Source organism: Cotesia glomerata, linkage group LG2 (assembly GCF_020080835.1).
Source record: "Cotesia glomerata isolate CgM1 linkage group LG2, MPM_Cglom_v2.3, whole genome shotgun sequence".
NCBI classification, from domain to species: Eukaryota; Metazoa; Arthropoda; class Insecta; order Hymenoptera; family Braconidae; genus Cotesia; species Cotesia glomerata.
Window position 1 is genome coordinate 4,542,554 of NC_058159.1, and position 23,163 is coordinate 4,565,716.

Sequence of the window (23,163 nt, forward strand, 5' to 3'; positions counted from 1 at the left end):
GAGAGGAGAGGAGGAGAGTTAACTGAACAAGTTGATACGAAATGGAGAGTAGAGTGGAACCAATCGATCCACTTCTACATACTATGTGATAAAAAAATTGATTGATTGTCCTCGACCACCGACCACAATGAAATGTAAAAAGTTGCTTGGAGCGACCGCACAATTTGCGGTCTTGCGACTTTTTGATTTACGGTTCTGAAAAATATAAGATATTGTGACAAACTACGGACTAACTTACTCTTTTTTGGTTACTAAATCTTAATGTATAAATACCAAGTAGTTTGCTAATTTTCGTTCCCAAATGCTTTTACCAAAAAATTTTAATCAATCTATCTCGCCATCGATGAAGTTGGGATGAGGGCGCTCAGTTTTTTAATCAAATCAAATAAGAAAAATTAACAGATTTTGGCGATGTTCGATTTATCAATAATTACATTTGTAAATTAAAATCGGCATACTTGTCTGCAAACCGTGAAAAAATTATCTAGTTTTTTAAATCTTTTATTGACATCAGTTTAATATATCCGAAAATATACGTTTTTATAACTATATTTTACAATAATAAATCCTATTTGTCCTTGTGGACTGTAATCACTTCAAGTAATTTTAAAGATTTTTATATTTAATCCTTTTAATGTATATGTTAAATTTTTTGGGAAAAATTTTATAAAAAACTAAATTAATGTTTGTTAAATTAATAATTTTTATTCTAGACCTAAATATTTTAAACTTAACTCTCCTATAGCGAAAAATATTAGTGATCATGCGCCCTCTGTTGGAGTTTTTCAACACTAGCTTAAATGAAAAATTGATATATGGACATGTATGATCATATCAGTTTATATATGGGCCTTTTAAGTCAGATATGACCTGATTTGGTCAATTTTCATACGAAAATTAAACATAAACATATCAAACCAGTTATGAAGGTATTAAATTTTTTATCAGACTTTATATGGACATATTAAGCCATATTGAAAAAATTTTCTGTGTGTATTATAAATAATATAAAAAGATAATTAAACACTTAATTTTTAATTACAATCTTAATAAAGTTTTAAAATAAAAAAAAAAAAAACGACGTACAATTTAACGATCTAATTAAAACAAACTTAGAAGTTAAGAAAAATGAAATTATAAAAGAATTGAATAAAAAGTAAAAATATTGAAAGTACTTAAAATAATTAAAAAAATGATAACACTAAAAAATAAGGGTTTCTTTTGTTATAGTTGGACGATACAGCATTACAACTTTACAAAGATGGAGACTACGGAGCTTACCTCGATCTGGAAGCGTCTATTAGCGAGCAACAAGAAGAGTTCGAAGGCTTTCAGACAAAGTGAGTACTTAAAAACAAACAAACAAATAAAAAGTAAAATATTGTAATCGATACTCGGTTGGCAGAGCGACAAGCCAAACTTTCAACTGGTTTTCTTCTCTGGGTACCTATATAATACCTCTAACATATAATAAAGCCGCCCAATGTAGGGAGTAGCTAGAAATAGGAGTAGCCCGGAGCCCTTAGATGAGAAAAGGCTCACGTAGAAAAGCCATTTGAAATGCCCGCGAACTCAGTACCAACTCTGACGTCATACTAGCTAGCAAGTTTTATATGTATAGGTGATATTTGAACTGTTATATTATACCTGGTTTAATTTTTCATAGCGCTTTTATAACTCAGTCACGGCTTTAATCTTTTCCCTTTTCATCGCATCACATTATTTCACATTAAAACTCCGAGAATAAAGGATAATATGTTATAATTCCAAAGATTATTTTGTGATTTAATGTAAATATTATCGTTATAATCCATAACAAAGTACTGAGTTCCACGTTCATCGTCTCAGCCCTATCTACGTCGTGCTCGAGTCGTATTTTCTCTGTATATATACATGTAAAAGTATATATAGATATATATTACATTACTAGTAGAGCATATAATAGCAAACTAACGAATGTTTCGATGCCCGTGAGCGAAAATCTCTCCAGTGAATTAGTATCGCCGTTTCGGAATAGGATGAACTGCGAGTGGCGTCGCAGGTAATTAAAGCAGGTAACCGCTCTGGGATATGAACGCGATTTTGCTTAAATTTAGCCAATTTCATGTTGGAATATATTTTGTATATGTGTATATATATTATTGGTCGTCTGTGAGTAAAATTTATCTACCACTTTACGAGTGTACTTTTGTCGTTCATCTAACTATTTTTTCCTTCCTCTCTATGCTCGTTTTTCCAATTATTTCGTTATTAATTTATTTAAATTAAACAACTAATTGATTTACGTGATTTTTAGTTGTTGATTTTTTTTATTATATGGCCTTAACGAGAGTATTGGGTACTTTATTATCAATTATTGCGATATAAAAATAAAAAATAAAATGAAATATGAGTGTTTAAATTTTAAATAGGATTTTTATGATGAAAAAGTGCAGTAATTTTTTGCAGAGTATTAATACAATAATTTATTTCATTGCAATTTTTTCAATTTAGCACAGAAAAATAATTAAAATTATTTTTTAAAATGTTGATTACTTTTTCATTTATTAAACTTTGAAAATTTAAATTTATGGATTTTTGGTCGATTATTGTCAATTGGAAAAAGTACAGATTTGTAATTTTTTATTGAAAAAAAAATTCACATTTTTTTTAAAGAAATTGCATGTGATGGAATTTTTATTTGAAGTGTTGAAACGTGAGTTTTTGATTTTCCAAGTATGTCACCGTAACAAGCGATGAAAATAAAAGTGTAATATTGTTATAGACGTAGTACTCCAATATGGATTTGAATTATACTTAATGTCGTATTGATTTTTCAAAAGTAGAGTATTAAGGAGGAACCATATTTTTCATCATTTTTATTTAATGCTTTTTATGCGTCAACTATATTTATAACTTTTTATTATTATTTTATATATAAAAAGAAAGAGATAGAGAGAGACGGAAAATGTACTTGATGTTAAATTTTAAAAAGTTTCTCAAACTTTTTTCAATATTTCATCTCAATTACTTCACGGTAAATTGAAAAAGTCCCGGATAAAAGGGATGCTGCTGTAAGACTGTTTTTCTCTTTCATTTTTATTATTAATATTTTTTTTATAATTCATCTAATGAGTTTACTTTCATAAACGTGTTGTTATTAAGTTTTTTATTTATCTTTAAATTTATAAAATTTGTTCTGCAACTTTTTCGTGCTTTTGTTGCCGGGCAATTACTTAACTCTGTAGAGAATCGCGGGTAAATGATAAAAGCATCTTAACAATTTACATCTCATAATATTTTTATTCTCGTGTAAATATTATTCATTATTTATTCATTTAATTACCCGCAGAACAATTTAAAAATTTAACCATTTAATTTTTATTGTTTCAATTTAGTTGACTCTTTTTTTTTTACAAGTCATTGTCAGTAGGATCTCAAATTACTTATAACATAATCGCATTTATTCATTCCGTCAGAGTCATGATACATATTAGATTAAAATAATATAATTATTAATCGATATTTAATTGTACTTGCATAATCGAATAAACGTAGCTGCCGAGGTATATAGAAAATATTCAAATCAGTTTGGTGGGTTGTAAACTTCCTTTCATTCTTCGTCTTGTTTAATGGAATTAATGTTTTCCGATAATTTGTCATAAACCCATTAAGATTGAATACAACAAAAGAGAGTTAACTCGGTAAGATGATGTTAATTGACAATTAACTACTTGTATTGTATCATTTCATTCTTTTTTTTTAATTATATTTTTTATTGTTGTATGCAATCTATTTAAAAATTTAAATAATTAACTAGATCTTGTCTTTGTAAGAAAATTTAATCTCTATTCAACTCGTAATAATAATAATAATAATAATATACAGAAAAAAAATGTTCTTGAATCAAGTATCCCCATGAAAAAAAAATATAAAAAAAATGTATGTCGAAATATATAAAAAAATATATTTTAAATATATATTCAAAATCTATAAAAAATACATAAATATATAAAAAATATGTATAGTAAATATATTTTTAATAACTAACTTTTGGCCAGTTTTCATAGATATTTTATATATTTTAAATATATTTTAGATATATTCAAGATATATCTTAAAATACATAAAAAATACATAGCTAAAAATATAAAAAAAGTATATTTTGAATATATCTAAAATATATAAAATATATATGAAAATCGGCCAAAAGTTAGTTATTAAAAATATATTTACTATACTTAATTTATAGATTTTTATAGATTTTTAATATATTTTTTATGTATCTCGACATATATTTTTTTTATATTTTTCTTTCATAGGGGTATATAATTTTGAAGAACTTCATCTTCTTGATTTGAGTAATAAAATGCTTAAACTAAGAAATTTTTACTAAGTTTAAGTAAATTTTACTTGATTCAAGAATTTTTCGTCTTGATTCTAGAGAATTACCCTCTTAAAAATTATTTTCTTAGTTCAAGAATTTTCCTCTTGAATCAAGTTAATTTTTTTTTTCAGTGTAATAATAATAATAATAATAATAATAATAATAATAATAATAATAATAAACGTTATAAATAGAATAAAATAATCAAAATTAATTCAACCATCAATAAAAATCACACATGAATGTCTTTAAATGTTTTAAACATAAAACAATACTTCACACGTGAAATGTAACAAAAATTATTCATACGAATAAACAATTATTTAATAAAAAGCATCCTTTGCTATTAAAAGAGTAAACTCCATCATTTACGTCTCTTAAAGCGAAACAAATAAATAAATAATTTATTGAATTTATTCAGAATGTACATTTATTTACTGAAATAAAATAAATTAAATTGACAGAAGATCGAAAAAGTAAATGAACGGCAGTGAAATGATAGCAAGTTGTAGATAAAAAAAAATTAAAACGGAATATTTCACTATAATTTAAGATCTAGCCAAGCGTTCAATCGATAACTGAAGGACAAAAAAAACCGATAATGTAGATAATATATTGCCGGGCATTCGGAAAAGAGACAGATGTGAGTGGTTCGCAGCAAGAAGTTTAAGATCGATCGATACCGTTTCCGTTTCTCGACATCGTATCGATACAAGAGAAGAGATCCATCGTCGAGAAGTTGAAACCGATGCGATGCGAGAAATCGGTTCCGAGGTGAAGAGCATCGACATTCAGACGCCGCGACCATTAACGAGGTGTCGGGCTGTCGTTCATGCGGAAGTCGCCTCTACTCTTGACAATGACTCCTGTCGTAATGCACACTCGCTGTATATATCTATATATATATTTAGACAATTAATTAATTTCTACTTCAGCGGCGACACGATAACAGCAGGTAGTATTAATGAATTTACTTAGTACCGTAGAGTCCAAGAATGTACATTTAATATTATTGAGAAAAATTTATCATGAAAATTTATAGTGCAAGTTTATTTATTTGCTGAATTAATACTAACGATATACGATTACATTTTTATCATTGGTTTTTTTGAAAAATAAAATATTTAAGAATGTCAATTTTTTGATTTCGAAATAATTTTTTAAAAATCATAAAATTTTAATTAAAGTTATGATATTTTGCCACAATTTAAATATATTTACACTGTAAGAAATTGGGAGTTTCTGGAATTTATCAAAAAATGCTACTTGTAAAGATTAAAAAAAAATTTGATACAATTTTTTTTTAAATAGTAAAATTTTTTATTACATTGAAATAAGGAAAAAAGTTACACACTTCGTCATTTTTAAACATTTATTATTTTGATTAATGAAAAAAATGAAGAATTCAATCTGCAGAGTTTTTTTTATTAATAATATCTTCTTTAGAGTAAATTTAAGGCAGGAAGGATTAAATCAATTAAAAATAATCTACTCCGCATTTACTCGGCAAACTTTTTACAGTGTAGACAGATGTGAGGGATTTAAATACAGTAAAAGCATAAATTTATTCGAATCATCAATAAAAACGATATACATTACCATAAAATCATGCTCAGTTGAGTTTTCAATTGACCGTATTCAAAATTACACCACATATAACAGGATTTAAATTGTAAATGTAAAAAATCCAGGAAAAAAAATTTATATTAACCGCAATGCGTAGAGGAATCAATGCCATCAATAATTCTCTCTTTCAACACTCAATAATATTTTGATCTCCCTATCCAGACCCTCTCAATAAACTCTGACTCTGCTGCCACTGAATCCATGTGTCGGCAGATAATAAAAACAAATTTTGTTTCCGGATTCACGCGTAGAACGCACCACCATCACCATAACCATCGCATTCACCTCTCGACACACATTTACACCTATACCTATCATATTTATATACTCCAACTCTACGCGAGTTTCTATATATGGATTTGTATATCCGCTTTTTCGGTTATATTCGGATACGTCGACACGAATTTTCACGGTTGTGACTAATTCGTTCAACCATTAAAATAAATATTTACTGTCAAGTTTATATTTCACTCAATAATGAATTATAATAAACTATAACACTGTTATTCTCATGATTAGTCAATTATTTTTTTGAAAAATTTTAATCTTGGAATTTTGGAGAAAAATTTGTAAATTCCATTTCAATTTACAAGTTAATTTTATAATTACAAAAAATATGTGTATGTACCAGAGTAAATTGATCTGTAAAGCTATTTTAGTATTATAGACATGCATACAAATAATATGATTAATTCATTTTATCATTGCTCTTATTATAATTATTGTATTTCATCAATTATGATCGCATTATTATTACTATGATTGTAATTATTTAGACTCTGCCATTATTTAATCTAAAAATTAGTTAATCAGTTTACAAAAATTATATAACGAACTTTAGTATTCATATTTCATGTAATAACTTAGTAAAAACAATTCAAAGTAGATATTTAATAATTTACTCAATTACACATGTTATGAGTAAATAATTGGAATTGTCTATTCAAAGTAATATAATTATATGATGACAGTTATCTTGTAGACATGCAATGATTTTATAGAATTCAAAATGAATAAATAAATAATTAGAAACGAATAATTAAAAAATATGTACGTATACATATTTTTATTTTCTAATTGTGTTTTATTTTTGAATTATTATTTAATTTGTTTTTTTAAATGTTTTTAGAATTAACAATGTTTACTAGATTTATTCTTTACGTCGCTATACTGAAATTTGATAAAAAAAAAAATAACATGGCGCGTAACCGAAAATCGTGATAAAGAAGTTTCACTTCAAAACAATTTACAACTTATCTCTTTTGTTATTATTATTTATTTTTTAATTCAATTATCAAATGAAAATCGGTTTCAATTAAAAAAATTTTTATATTTATACAAAATTATTATTATTATTTATATTTATATTGCCGTAAATTTGTAGCCCAGTTTTGTGTTATTCTCTTACTCACCATCCTCCGTTAAACATTACGAAAATAAATTTAAGAGAAAGATTTAATTCAATGAACTATCAAGAACAGCTGTGAGAGTATTATCGCACCGAGTACATGGCCTATATAATATCTACTGGCTCGACACGCGAAAATGCTTGAGAAAATGGAAAGTTGGTTTTTACAAAAAAATAAAACAAATAAAAAGTAGTAATAAAATAAAAAAAAGAATTATTGCCAACTGAATAAAGACCTCCTGTTATTTTACATATCCTTGAATTTTATACTATTATTATTATTATTATTATTATTATTATTATTATTATTATTATTATTATTATTATTATTATTATTATTATTATTATTATTATTATTATTATTATTATTATTATTATTATTATTATCATTACTATTATTATTGTTATAGCATAACATATCTCACGTTTACATTCAATTTCACATATGACAAACTGCTTTATTCATATATAGTAAACTAAATTGAATTTATTCTAAAAGCTGTTTTTAAACAATAAATTATCGTATCTTATACTTATTTCTCACACTATTCAACTCTGTAATAAAATGATAGAAATTAAATCAACCCTGCTGGTGATTTATGTAAATAATCTTTTATTGAGAAGTATGATTAATAACTAGTAGTATCAATGATTATTTTGAAACATACTTTTTTCAATCGATGACATCTAATTTTAGCAGTCATAAGTTCAACGACATCTATATTACACTATCTACGTTTACCGTAGCGATTGCCCCAAAAAACTCGTCAAAAAAAAAAACCTGGAGGAACTTAGCTAACGAGAATAAAAGTTTTAAATTTATGCAAAATCAATGTTAAACATCTTTCTCATTTACCCGTTGAATAACTTTAAATAGTTCTCGTTTCTCCAAAAAGTTATTGAAAATCTTACTGCGTTTTTCTTGCTTAAAATATCCTGATGAAAATTTCATCGGAGTTAATAATGCAGTTTATTTGAAATTATATATTCGGAGAAGCGTTTTTTTTAAATTATCAATTATCAATTCTTGCATCTATAATCAGTTGAAATAAATCTGTCTTTCTAGACAGTAAATTTTTAATTATTCGGTTCTCATGATTCTGTCAATTTATCATCTTATAAAATATATTACTAGAAACTCAAGTTGTTAAAAAATTTATAGAAGCTTGAGATCGAATTTTAATATCAGAAATATCTAAAAATTTTTCTCTGTTACAAATTCAAATTATTTCCAATTATTCATTCATATAAGTTAATTCTTTAATAATCATAAAACTTCATAATATCTAAAATTAGAAAAAAAAAATATTTTCAAGCATTAATTATCGTCAAACTCTCGCTGAGATTCGAATCCGGTTCTTACCAGTCAGAGTCCCGCGACTCTGACCTCTCGTTACTTATTAAACCCATCGATAATTAATTATCACAATTCCTACTCGATTTTTTGTGTCATAAATTCTCAAAAAAATATTACAGCTCTAAAAATAAAAGCATCAAAAGTTTATAAATTATTACAATTTTACACAAAAATGAATATTTTTAACGCCGTAAAAGCGAAAAAAAATTTGTAAAATTAATATCAATGATAATTCATTGAATAAAAGCGATATTTTTTAACGATAATATTAAAAGCTGGCGATAAAAGGAATAAAATAAAGAAATAAAGAGCGAAAAAATAAAAATGGTATTCAGGAAAAGTGATAAAAGAAAAGTGATTCAAAGTACAGTAAAAGCCGATGACCGGATGTCGTTGTAGTCGTCGCTTATACTTTAAACTTTTTTTCATCCACCGGACCAGTACCGGCTTTAGCTGGAGCTGTAAGCTGTAAGCTAAGAGAGAGGAGAGGATACAGCTGGAGGAAAACAGAGCAGAGAAAAGTGTTTCCTAGCATATAGATACAGATATAGACCGGCATTATAGCACGTATAGGTCTCGCGCGTCCGCGACCTCCCGACCTCGCCCTCGATTCACGTTCAGATAAATCGTTTCGCCGTGTCGCCTCTCGCTCGATCTATTCACGAGATATCGATTACGTTGAAGAAAAACGACGGAACACGTCACTCGATCTCTGACTGGCTGCTCTGCTCCTACATCCTACACTGTACTATCCCTCCAATGTACTTCAATAGATAGACGACAAAAAGAGACGACAGACGGCTTTACTGTATAACACATCGATATAGATATAGATATAAATATAAATATTATTATGTATGTGTGTGTGTGTGTGTCTCGAAAAAATATAGTAAAGTGTAGTGTTGGTTTATAGTAGGTCGAGACTTTTCCGGCTAACATATCACACTTCTCTCTATGACTTTTCCTCCTATCCCTATTCGTATACTACTGTGTCATGTGTGCTTGCGGGCACTCTCGGAGTTGAGTAGTCTCGGAATAAATCGCATAAGTGGGTTTCACAATCTATTCCCAGGCACGTAACCCAACATTTTATAAATATCAACTCTCCTCACATATATATTCCCCGGTTATTGTTCATACCTTCAAAATTATGTTAAGTTATATCAACATCATTTGTCATTTTTGTTTGCCTCATACTTAACATTCGTCACTAAATTATCTGCCAAACGTTCCTCTCTTTCTACTCTTTAAAGTCCATGTTGTTATTATTTTTGTATGCTCCACATTTCTTCGACATCTCTGTCGACAGCTATGCTCTTTTTTAAACATCTAGCAAATCTGTTGGAGTCAAAAAAACGGCTTACTTTGTACACCAAAAAATGTTCAAATTACTGTTTTAAAATTTTATATATTTTTTCTGAACTCATTTGTGATCAATAATTATTTTCACGGGTTTATAGATAATTTAATGTTGTTGGTAGAAAAATTATATGTAACATATCAGAGGATATTAGGCCATTTATAAACATATCAGGTCACATCTGGACATATCAGAAGATTTTATGACAGGTTATTTGTAGTGAAAAAAAAAAAAATTCATCCATAAATTTTTGTATTTATCATTTGCTAAGAACATTTTCTATAACATAAAAACGAATCATGACAATTTTTATTGTAAATATGATTTACATTATTGATCTTAAATACCAAAGATGTTAAAATCATTTAATTATGTCAAATTATCGGCTTCAATTATCCATTGATTCCATTTTTTGTTTATATTTTCAATAAAACGTGACATTTTTATTTAATTATAAATTTCATTTGAATAATTCAAGATTATTTCTTTAAAATCGGTATAAGTTTCATAGAATTTCATAAATAAATCGCGTCTGGGGATAACATCTTGACTTAATAATATTCCGTGAAAAGGTTGATCGGTCAAAATAAATCTAAGGACAATTGAAAGCTTATTGATTGAATTGATATCCCATCATATTTCATTGACAAAAAGATAAATAGCTAACAATATCCCCAAAGAAGAAAAAAAACGATAACCGTTCACAAATCATAGTCAAAAAAATTGAAGCCTTGCAATAAATAAAGGGTGATAAAAAAGCGATTTCTCACCCACTAGCCCCAGTCTCGGTATTATGAATTTAAAGAATTCATATCTGAGAGTAATAAAAAAAAACAAAAATAAAAAAAAAGTGAGTTAATGGGGAAACCAGTTAATGTTAAAAAACAAAAAGAGGTGAATTTAACGACCCTATCATCTACTTGTAGTGTTAACTTGGTAGTGTGGAGCGAGAAGAGAGTTTGCAAAAAAAAAGAGCGCAGACCCTTCTCATCTTCCTTGAGCGCTTTTGCGGTCGTTCTTTCTTTCCTATAGCGGTATGACTGCGGCTTTTCCCATAGGAGAATTCCAGAAGGTAACTTGTACGTGCAGTGGCTCGCAACCTTTTGACGTTCCAACAGGAACAGAGTCGTCCTACACTCAAAAATTTAACAAGTATGAGTGGAGTACAAGTTTATGTATATGAGTACTATACAAAAAGACTGGCAAGTTAAGTTACTACGATACAACTGAGCGCAACACACTGAAAGTTTATCACGAGTGTGTGCACGTACAAGCCCACAGCAAATACTCACCCAAGACTTTTCGTATTTTCTTGACCCTCTTTCAAACCCTCCAGCTGTCTCCCGTGTATATCCTCTCATTTTTCTCTGTCCCGTATACATCGTACATCGCTTCATATATTTTTTATCATCTTCATTCTTCTCTGCTTCTCTACATACATTTCATCGGGGAAAATATCATATCAACTAATTCATCATATTTTTTCTCCTTACGGTTGTATCATCGTTGTTGATGCTTCCTCAAACCTTTTTTTCTTCAGTTAATACTATTTTTATCCTTTTTCGGGTAATCGCGCAATGGGAAATAGAAATATATGACAGAAGCTTCGACTTATCGTCACGTTACTGTATCAAATCTCACCCCAGGGCTTTTACCTAGTCAATCTTTTGAGATACGTATTCAAAGATATTGTGTTACCGTCTTGATGTACATATACATCTATACATCTATACATGTATCAAGAGAGAGAGAGAGAGAAAGAGAGATTTATGTCATACATCTTGTATGTATTTCAGTGTATATATTTATTGGAAACCCTAAGGTAAACTTTACAAACATTCTCAAGTAGTCCGCGACTTTGCTGACGGGCATTTACCTAAGATCGTTTACGTACGTCCAAGTTTAGAGGCTAGACATCTCATATGATACTTACGCATATATGCCCTTACAACCTTCTGCATACATTATTATTATCGTATAAGCTCTATAGAGTTTCTTTAAATATTTTTACTGTCGCAATGTTTACTGTTTTTTCAATTAAAAACCACGGACAAAATCGGTCTTTTACTTTTTTTTTTTTTTTAATTTTTTTAACTACGTTACAACAGGTTATGGACCAATACCACTATAAATTTATTATAAAATATTTGACATTAAAATTTAATATTCTTTTTCGAGTTACAAAAAATTTATTTTAATACATGGGAAAAATTTTATTTTAGTTCTTTTATAAGACACTTAAAAAAAAGAAGCAATTTTCTACTTAAATATATTAGAAGTAAATTTTCGTGAGGATAATTGTACTTTTTTAATACTATAATCGGTAATTAATGTAAAAATAATATTCATCTTTATAAATGTAATTTTAGTCAATGAAATTTCAAGTTAGTGAATATTAAAAAAAAAAAAAATGATAGTAAATATCAATATTTAATTTTCTCTGAGTATAGGATTTTTTTTTGTTTGAAACAAAGTTTGAAAATATTAAAAATAATTTTTATTAAATTCTCATTTCGCCATTCTTTTTATCACTAATCCTCTCTCTGAAAAAAAAAAAATTAACAAACTCTAATTATTTGAAAGTATAATTATAAACTAATAAAACAATAATTATAATGATAAAAGCTTAGTACAAGTTTCTTGGTACTTGAAAGTTTGAGTCTACGATAAATCCATCAAAGAGAATAGCTTCCTTGTTAAAAATATATAACGATAAATTACTAAAGTTTAATTATCAATTAAAAATAAAAGGAGGTAAGTCGAAGCAAAAGTAGTCTAGAGGCAGAGACATTTATTATTAATGCAAAGGAATTAAATTTTAAATTGGAGCAAAGCCGTTTTTTGACTCTTATCCGGAATATGAACGACCAGAGAACGCGATAATTACCTACAAAATAATGAATAAACATATACATTTAGAAGTTATTATTTTAATAACTATTCCAGTATCAGTGTATCAAGCGACTTATAACCTACTGTATGGGAAAATCTTTGAAATAATTGTTAAATTTAATTGGACATGGATATATATGCATTATATACATACATATATACATAAACTGCCCACATGCAAAAATACGACTGTCACTCTAGTGAGTCCCGGAGAAAAAGCCATTGTATTTGTATTTCACATCTCTTAATTTCATGCCTTCGTAACTCCACCAGGATACTTCACTCTGGCTCTTTTCTTTCTTCAATTATATTTTTTAAAACCTCGGGTCCTCGGTACACCCCATTAGTATATTTTTTCAGCCCTCTGATGTACGGAATTAAATAATAAAAACAAAAAGCACCCGGCTAAATTATCTTATCTCATAAATGTGAAAACGAGTGAATTTTAAATTTAAAATTTTATATTTCAAAGCCTTCTAGATTACACGACAAAATAAAAAGAACAAAAAAATCTAAAGTTTATTTTTAAAATATGTGAGAGATTATTAAAGGGATGTCAGATAATTTGCAACAATTTATTCGGCACACCTTCCTCCTTTCTCTTGATTTGTACCTCTTTAGAGCAAACTTTACACTATATAACACGTGTGTATAAATATATGTTTATATTTGTGAGAGGTGAACTGAAAGAGCGCGCTCTTTACACCACCACCACTACTTTTCTGCCCGAAGTGTGTCATAACTGTCTTTAAATGCAAAAATAATCTCTGTATCTCCCATCTCCCATCTCGCCGGGTTAAAATAACTAAATAATAATCTGTATCAAAGATTATATTTTATGCAGTACATTACATAGTCATTGCACTTTGTTACTCAAAACATTTTCTATAAATAACATAACTGATTTTTTTTTTTATACAAATGAATAAATTTGAATATTTTCATTTTTATTTAGATCATTTTAAACAGCAAAAAAATTTTATCAGATAAAAATTAGCGAATTTTAATGACAAAAATATTGAGTGACAAATCATAAGTTTGAGACGCTGACAAACAGAATTAGATTTTTTACGTAGATAAAATTATGTCACAGTACAATCAAAATGTCAAAAGCGAAAAAATTAAATTAAAAATTTCATTATACAGTGAAAAAAATTGCGCAATGAATGATTCTTAATTTAAATTCACTTTAAGAAGGATTTTATTTATATTATTAATAAAAAAAACTCTGAAAAATAATTGAATAAAAATAAAAAATAAATAGTTGAATATTCCAAAAATTAAATTCTTGAAAAAATTAATTAATTATTTAATTTATTTAATTTATATTAATTAATACAAACTTCAACTGAAGAAAAATTTTTTGAATTATTTATTAGAAATTTGGTACTTAAAAATTATTTCAGCTAATAAAAATTTATTCTAATCTAAAAACTCTACTCGGATATTTTTCAGATTAAAATAAAAAATTACTCTGTAGAAATTAATCCGTACGCGGACTGTTTTAATTCCTCACTCTTGCACTTCGAGTGATGGGAGTGGAATTTATTCTCGACTTTTAACAGTGAAGTTTAAAATAAACTAAAGTAAAAAAATAAAAATAATTGTATTGCATCGACATTTGAATTTTTGTGAGTACCGTTAAAACAAGGGAAGGGAAGACAACAAAACCTATATTGCAATACCTAACGTTGGTTGGTATTACAGTAACTAGTAGCTAGTAACCAGTGACCAAAAATAAAGGTATCGGTATAATAAGCATTGGTTAGATAAATGTTTGATGTTGCTGAAGATAATCGGCAATTAAGTTTTAATACGAAAGGGAGTCGTATCCAGCATTACTGGTCGATGGGTCGTTAAGCCGTAGTAGTCGATGGTTGCGGTAGAGCGAAGGGATTCCAGGAACACGGACCAGCGACACGTCTTCATTAGCCTTTCATGAACATTACCCGTTCCGTTCGCCGTATTCGTGTCCTTCTATTCCTTTCTGCTACCGCTGTACTGCTTCTACTCTTACTCTTACTCAGCGTTAGCCTTAGCTTTAGTACACCTACCGCTATATACTATGCAATGTAATGTAACTTACCCGTGTACTTCATACTCATCCTACTCCTCCTCCTACGTCTCGTTCTTCTCTTACTTCTGCTTGTACTCATTCTCATTCTCATTCTGGTTCTCGTTGAATCTACTGGGACTTTTGGATTGTACCTAAAGATCTCTAAGTTTATTCGAATACCTTTCGAGTTTAGAGTAAACCTTTGACTGTATTTTATGTACTTATCCTCGATGGATGAATGCCACTTTTAACCTGATGTAAAATTTTGTGTCAATATTTTGGTATATAATGTTGAACCATATTGGATTAAAAATCAAATTTGTTGTCGATTTTTTGGTCTGGTGTAGAAATTTTTCCGATGCCGTTCGATTTTTTGAGGTATCATTTATAATTCATTTTTATGAACCAAAAACACATTGTATTAAAAATTCAATAGATTACTTATGTTTGAACTCATATTATACATTACTTTCTAATCAATACAAATGTTGAATAAAAAATTTTTTCTATTTAAGGTAATTTGGTCATCGCAATCCGAGGTCAAATTAATAGATATTTTTTTTTCTTTTTTGCAAGTGATCACTCGAAAAATAGCATAAAATATAAAATTATTTCTAATCAGAATTTAATTGAATGAATTCAATTCATAATTATGGTTAAATAATTATAATAATATAACTATTAAAATATCAACTGACAAGTACTGGGCTGTCACAAAACAATAACAACTGTTATAGGTTATGTAAGGTCGGTACTTAAAACAGTTGCTCACGGTGTTCATTTATTGTTTAAATTTGCAAATATCACTTCAATATGTTAAATCTGCTATAATTTACGTGAGCTTTTAATGTATGTTTAATAACAATTTGTTTTAATGCAAACAAACTTTATGATTATATTTCAATTTCAAATTTGCCGCGCACCGAGAAGTCGCCATTTTTCCCCTGATAAATATGGGGAAGTAATATCTCCGACAAACAACAAAGATAAAAACCAATTTTTGATATTAAAAAATCAATTAAATTAAAGCTATGCAGTAAATCGTTCACAAATTTTGATAGAATATGTATGAAAGATTGTTCTATCTATTGGAAAGTTTTTTTTATGGGGTTAAGTTGGCCGATTTTTTATAAATCCTCCATTTCTGGAGTTATTGAACAAGGACACTCATAAGAGATCGTGTATTTCTGCAAAACTTTAATTAATTATATCTATTAAACGGTGTGGTAAAAAAATCTGATTTTTTTTTCTATAGATGTATTAAATCATAATCTTTCGAATGAATATAAAAAAATATAGGGTCAAGTTGAAGTCATTTGGCACCCAAACTACCTTAAATGAATTTTACATTCAAAAATAATAAATTTAATCAATCTTAAGAGTACGCAAGTTCCGTAACCTTTCAACCGAACATCAATATCTCACCAACTAATAATCGTGAAAAAAATCAAAGGCTTCTTTTAGAAACTCTAATAACTTCTCTACAAGAAACTACCAAGGTTTCTTAAAAAAAAATTTGTTTTTTCCTCCATATTAACTCAGTGATCCTATCGCCGATTGCCTCAAGAAACTTTCGTGCTAATTAATTGAATGTTCTCTTGAACCAAAAAATCATTTTGAATCCTGCAGAAAAATTCTGATCAAATAAAATTTTCTTGAACAAAAAAAGAAATTTATTAATTCTAGAATTTTTCTGTTTTATTAAAAATGATCAAAATGATTGTCTTAAAAGATATTTCTTTCATCAATATATCCATATCATCCCTTAGTAACTCGAGGAATGCAATGTAGTCCACTAATTAAACTCCTGACCATATTCCTTACAGTGTCAATAATTGGTGCTTTCACCTAATCAAATACCTCGATACATATATATGTACATAGATTTACATGATATGGACATTAATTATTGACAACTTGAGCGTAACTTATGTCAGAGCTCTCAAATTTGCCATTTGTATTATTGAGAGAGGTAAATATTGGCTGGGTATTGATGTCTGTGATGATGATTTTGGACAGAGTTCAGAGTAAACTCTAGCCAGCGTAGGGATCGAATTGTAGATAGTCCGGGTGAATTTGAGTCGTTTGAGTCAACTGGTGTGTACTATCAACCATTATACACTATCTATACTTTATACTATCGTGTGTACTTGGACTTGTAGGATACTACTCACAACTGGCTACTGGCTACTGGGATGAGAGTATGTTGTGTGTTGTGAGTTGTGTAATACAGATAGAGAGTGACTACTGTCCTCTTACTACAAACTACAACTACTTGTCTTTCTAGTGAGTGGTACGGGTGGACAGAGTAGAGGGATGGTATAGCTAGTGGAACAGTAACGCTATGCGGGAAAGCTCCTGTTTACGACGGGTGCGTGCGTACAGAGGCGACCTCCACTCCCCGGAGAATCACAAGGAGAATTCGTAACATCACTTGTAGTTCTCTTGGGAGATAAGCTATGTAAGCTTGTTGACGATTTATACGTTATACAATAAATTGACTCTGGTGAGGATATTTGTTGAGAGCGAGCCAGGAGCCAGCGAATGAACTGAAGGTCTACTATACCATACTACAGGCTCTACGCTCTACTCTAAGGATGACACGTATAGTATATGAAATCCCATACCGGAATACGGATCTCGGAATCCAGAATGGGAAGGAGCCAGGAGAATATAAGTTTACTCGCTTTGTGAGACGTGTTTTCATCATAACTCGGATTTAGAAGTAATCTCAAACACTGGCTTTTATCAAGAAAAAAGGACAGGGTGCCTGATGATGATAAAATTTATGCTCGTTTTGTATTTTTCTAACCGAATTTTTTTTTTTTGGTTGTCAAAAATTAAGCTTGAATTTTTTTAAACTTAATTATGGATATTTTTTTAATTTTGATCAAATTTGTCTTTTGAAAAAAAAATTCAGCCAATTTTTGTTTTTTACAAATTTTTGATTTATTTCAAAACACAGTAGCAGACATTTTTCTCAAACTTTTCTTTGCAAGAAAAAAATTACCTGTCTATTAAAGATTGAATTAAATTTTTTAAGTAAAAAACATAAAATTTTTTATTTCAATTATTAAAAAATACAATGCCAGAAAAAAAATATTTTTTACAATTACTATATATTGAAATAAAACTGCCAAAATTTTATGAAAAAACAACTATATTTTTATTTTGACAATTTTTAGTGTCAATCAATTTTTTTTGACCAATTTAAACTCGTTAGAACTCTCAATATTTTTTTTTTGTTAATTAAAAAAGTCCGTAATAACCCGCAATAAAAAAAGTTAATGAGTTTAATTGGATGATATAATTAAATAAAAATTATTGTCTTAGTAATTTCATTCTCAAGATATTTTATAATAGCACATAACTGTATTTTCTACCCAGTGTATGATATGTGCCAAAAACATATTTAATTTTTATTTAATCTAAATCCTGAGAGTCGATCGTGAGAAATTTTTTTGCGAAACTAATTGAGACTAAATATCTTAAAAAAAAGATCACGACAGCTGCCCGTAAATTAACGCTCTTCTTCATTTTTTTCCTTGCCAAGTTTAGAATTAAAAAGTACATTTAATTTCAAAGTTGTCAATCACAGATTATACTAATCACGTTTTTTATAATCTCCGTAAAATTGTTTGGTAATGCTAAATCTATTTAATTAATAAAAACAAACAAATAAGCATCTATCTGAACTTTTAAAATAGCTTCATGACAGGTGCACTGATGGAAGTCTGAAGTACTAATTAAAACCCTAAAAGTCAACAAAAACACGAGCATACTGTATAATTTTTTTTTCTTAGCCTTATTAACTGTTAATAATTATTTTTTAAAATTTAATAATTCAATAAATATTTATTTATAAATAATAAATAAATGAATTTATTGATAGTAAAAGTAAAATATAAAAAATATAAGTACAAGTATCACGATAACACCCAAGGCGAGGTGAAGTAAATCGAAGAAAAAAACCGGGAAAGAGTAATCACAATATAACAATGCAATTTGTAGAAAATATCCCACAGTCCAGTTTAAAATCTATCTGGGATATGTCCGGGCGATTACAAGGTTTGTTTCATCCTCGATTTAACAATAGTTGGAATAACATTCGCCGGATAGGCTGGCTGTAAGTTGCAACTAATATAACTGACGAGGAAATAATATAACACGAATATAGATGCAGCCGTCAGTAAATAAAGACGGAGAACAAGGAAAGCGGGAGCAAGTACATAAAGCCGAGAGAATCTAACGGTGTAACCCTGCTATCTGGATGACGAGTCGTTCCCTGAGTTTAAACAGGGCAGAGGAATGTCTTGTGGTTGTTTCCCATTGTGTCTATGTAATCAGCCACTGATCTTCCGTGAACGTTCCCACGCTGACAACCATCTTCCAGGGTCCTGTCGTCTTGTTGTTGATTGCGATATACCCTTCCCTTTCCTCCCGGGCCTCCCCGACGGTACATTAGTGTGATGTATCTATCTTGTGGTTGTTACTGCTCAATACGGTGGCTAAACTGCTCCAATAATCTATCGACCACCTGCATATAAGTTTAACCCAAGAGTAAACTCTAACTATTGGGTTAAGATTTTAATTTGTCCGAGTTTATTCTGCACGGAAAAAAGTAAACTGTAATAAATAACAGTCGATTTATAATAAGTAATGATCAACTGCTAAAAATTACCATTTCAAACAGTAAAATCGTGATTTTACTATTCACTTTATAATATTTACCATTTAAACGTTAAAATTTACTCTTTACATAGAAGAAAATACTATTTCAAACAGTAATATTCGCTATGTAAATTTCTAAAATGTTAAAGTATAATAATTAAGAATTCAGACTTTGATATTTATCATTTCGTACCTAAAAAATGATCTTATGATATGTAAAAAGTATAAAATAAAGTTAGTAAATTTCTAATACAAGCAACGTCAATATTTACAAAGTAAAATGGTAAATTTTAAACGCAACGCTAAAAATCAAACTGTAATTATTGACTTGCTTAGACTGGTAAAATGTATATTTTAAAAGTATAATTTTTACTGTTTCAAATGTTAAATTCTCCCAGGGTAAGACCCCCTTCTCTTTCATCTGAGTTCCCCTTCTCCTTATAATATGGACTATATATTGAAATGGCAATTTTTACTGTTTGAAACTGTAATTTTTTAAGATGAAAGAGTCGTTATTTACTATAGTGACAGCTACTAATCACTTATTTTGGATATTAAATTATAAATTGAGGCTTTTATACTTTCTACATTAAGTTCTGTAATATTTATATTTTTGCCACCCCGATGTCCGCTTTACTGTTTGAAACTATAAAAATTAACCGGAATCCAAGTGAATATTACAGTTTACTTTTTTCCATGTGCACTGTTTAGAAAACATTTATTTCTCATCAAAATGTATTGAAAGTTCATTTTTAAGACGATTTTACCCGGGTCGAAAATAAAACTTAGTCGTCACTTGATTTGACATACTTTCAGATTTTGACTCAAATTACTAAATTATCTTAAATTTGACTTTTATTGTCATAAAAAGCTAACTAGACGCATTAAGTGTGAAACCTAGTAACCTTAAATTGATGGCACGAGTCTAAGATTATGACGCACAACTTACTAAAAGTACTTCTATGAAAACTATTGTGATCTAAACCGTAATAACAACATAGTTAAGAAATTTCATCACTTACTCTGTATTAAAACGGTAATAGTTCCCAAAGACTCGATCTTATATCTCATCATTTTTTATGGTCTCATTAAAAGCCGCATCTCATCAATTCGAACTCAATAGACATAAAGGCGTTGCCTATAAGCGATGAATATTATAGGTACTTCATAACCATAACTCATAAATCATAACCATCAACCAGATAATAGTGCTGTAGCATCGAAATCGATTAGATGTCTTCATTTTGATCATTTTTTTTATCTATTTCCCGTTGCGATGTTTAATTCTAAATTTGAAATCAACTTTTTAACCTTACGCTAACAATATTTGACTATTTTTCGTTTAATTAGAATTCATTTAAGACAAAAAACGTCGTTATTAAATCAATAACACTTAATTCAAATACTGTTAAAAAATTTCAGAGTAATTTTAAAGAAAATGCTTTGAAATCAAGTCAACTTTTTAACCTTACGCTAACAACATTTGACTATTTTTCGGTTAGTTGGAATTCATTTAAGACAAAAAACGTAGTTATCAAATCAATAACACTTACTTCAAACACGGTTAAAAATTTTTATGGTAATTTTAAAGAAAATGCTTTGAAAAGTGATTGGCAAAACATTTAACTAAAATTTAAATCGCGTATTGTAATAATGAAAAAATGAAATAATTAAAAAATTTATATGTCTAGGAAAATTGATATATTTTTTTATAATTTTTGATTGCCATACATTCTTTTGTAATTTTACTCATATTTTTGCTCAGAAAACAATTTTAATTAAAAAAAAATTCCAACAGAGCAAGAAGAATATAATTATGTTTGTTAACATCATTTATTTATCAGTAATTACGATCGTTACTGAAGCCCCATTTTTTCTTTTGTCCCGCTATTATTTCCGACTTATACACATCCTGAGGACAACTCACCCACGCACTAGTTCAATATTAATGTTATATTTACATTTTGTTACAACTGTTTTTGCCAGAATGTTGATTAAACACGTGTGCCATTTATTACCCCAGAAAAATGACCACATAAGTCTCACCAATACGACATACATTGTATTTATCGAGCATGAAAAGGTAAACAGTAACAGTAACATTTGTGCCTTATTTGTGATTCTGATTATTTATATTTTTTTAATCGACTTATGAAGCAAGAACAACAGAACAGAGTGACGCTATTTTCTCGTCATTATTATCCTTTCCGTCATTTCCTTCATTCCTACATAACACAACTTTGTACAACGTATAGCGTATTATAGATTAAACTCGTGTGGAGTTACCGTGTCCCAGACTCGACTGCTCGACTCGACGTCCTGTGTTTTGCCATGTGCATGTGTGTTTTTGCTTCCTCGCAATAAGTAGAACACACCTGAATTGTTAATAAGGCTGTGCTTTAAAGCAAATATTTCTCCTCTGCATATACATATATATATATATATATATATATATATATATATATATATATATATATATATATATATATATATATATATATATATATTTCATATTGAGGTTACTGTTTTTTTTTCTACCTTACTCCTTCATTCAACTCCTTTTTTACAAATTTAAATAAATTAATCTCATGTTTGAACATATGATGTCACTGAGAATAACAGATATTTTAATCTTTAACTAATTTAATATTTTAGAAAAACTTTTGAAATTTGTAAGTAGAGAATTTTAAAAATTATCCGTGTTATTTTTTTAAGATTTTTTATTTTTTTTAATTATTTTATAAAAAATTCATATTATAAAAAAATTAACTTGCATCAAGAGAAAAAAATCTTTAACCAAAGACATCACTTTTGAGAATTCGGATATTTTTAATTAAGATGAAAAATTTTTTAACTAAGAAATTATTCTTGATCTAATTAAATTTAATTTGATTAAATAATTTTAAAATTATATTATTAGTTCAAAATCTTTTTTTCTTGAATCAAATTTTTTTAAATAGTATAAAGAATAAATTGAGCGAAGTGTTAAAATATTCAAAATTCTGTTCTTTAAAATAAATTTACCGAAAAAAAAGAAAAGTGCACTTCAACTGAAAAAATTATAATTTAATTCATACAAAATAAAATTTTCTTTCTAAATATTTTTTTGAATCAAAAAATTTCTTCTCAAATCTTTCCTTTCAGTAAAAAAACAAAATTATTTTGATTATATTACATATTTAATAATCAATGATTGATAATTTTAAACCCAATTGAAATATAAAAAATTTTTCACCATTAAAATAAAAATATTTATTACTTTACTGCTAAATATTTAAGCAAAATAAAATAACTTTACGGTTAAAAAATATTGCGTGGAATACTTTCCAACCTTTAATTATCGTGTGTAATAAATTATTTAACCGTAATTCAGTTGCAGTAATAAAAAATAATGAGGGTATTTGTAAATTTAAAGAGTTCCATTTCA

The 23,163-nt window shown here is 28.2% G+C and overlaps 1 protein-coding gene across 6 annotated transcripts in view; it reads left to right on the forward strand.

Annotated features, from left to right (window-relative positions):
- LOC123259947 (FH1/FH2 domain-containing protein 3) overlaps window positions 1-23,163 on the forward strand; it is a 162,849-nt gene that overhangs the window by 73,139 nt on the left and 66,547 nt on the right. For all 6 annotated transcript variants that reach the window (XM_044720785.1, XM_044720784.1, XM_044720786.1 and 3 more), the window contains one exon: window positions 1,231-1,340. In XM_044720785.1, coding sequence (XP_044576720.1) covers window positions 1,231-1,340 — 110 coding nt within the window. The remainder of the gene's footprint in view (window positions 1-1,230; window positions 1,341-23,163) is intronic.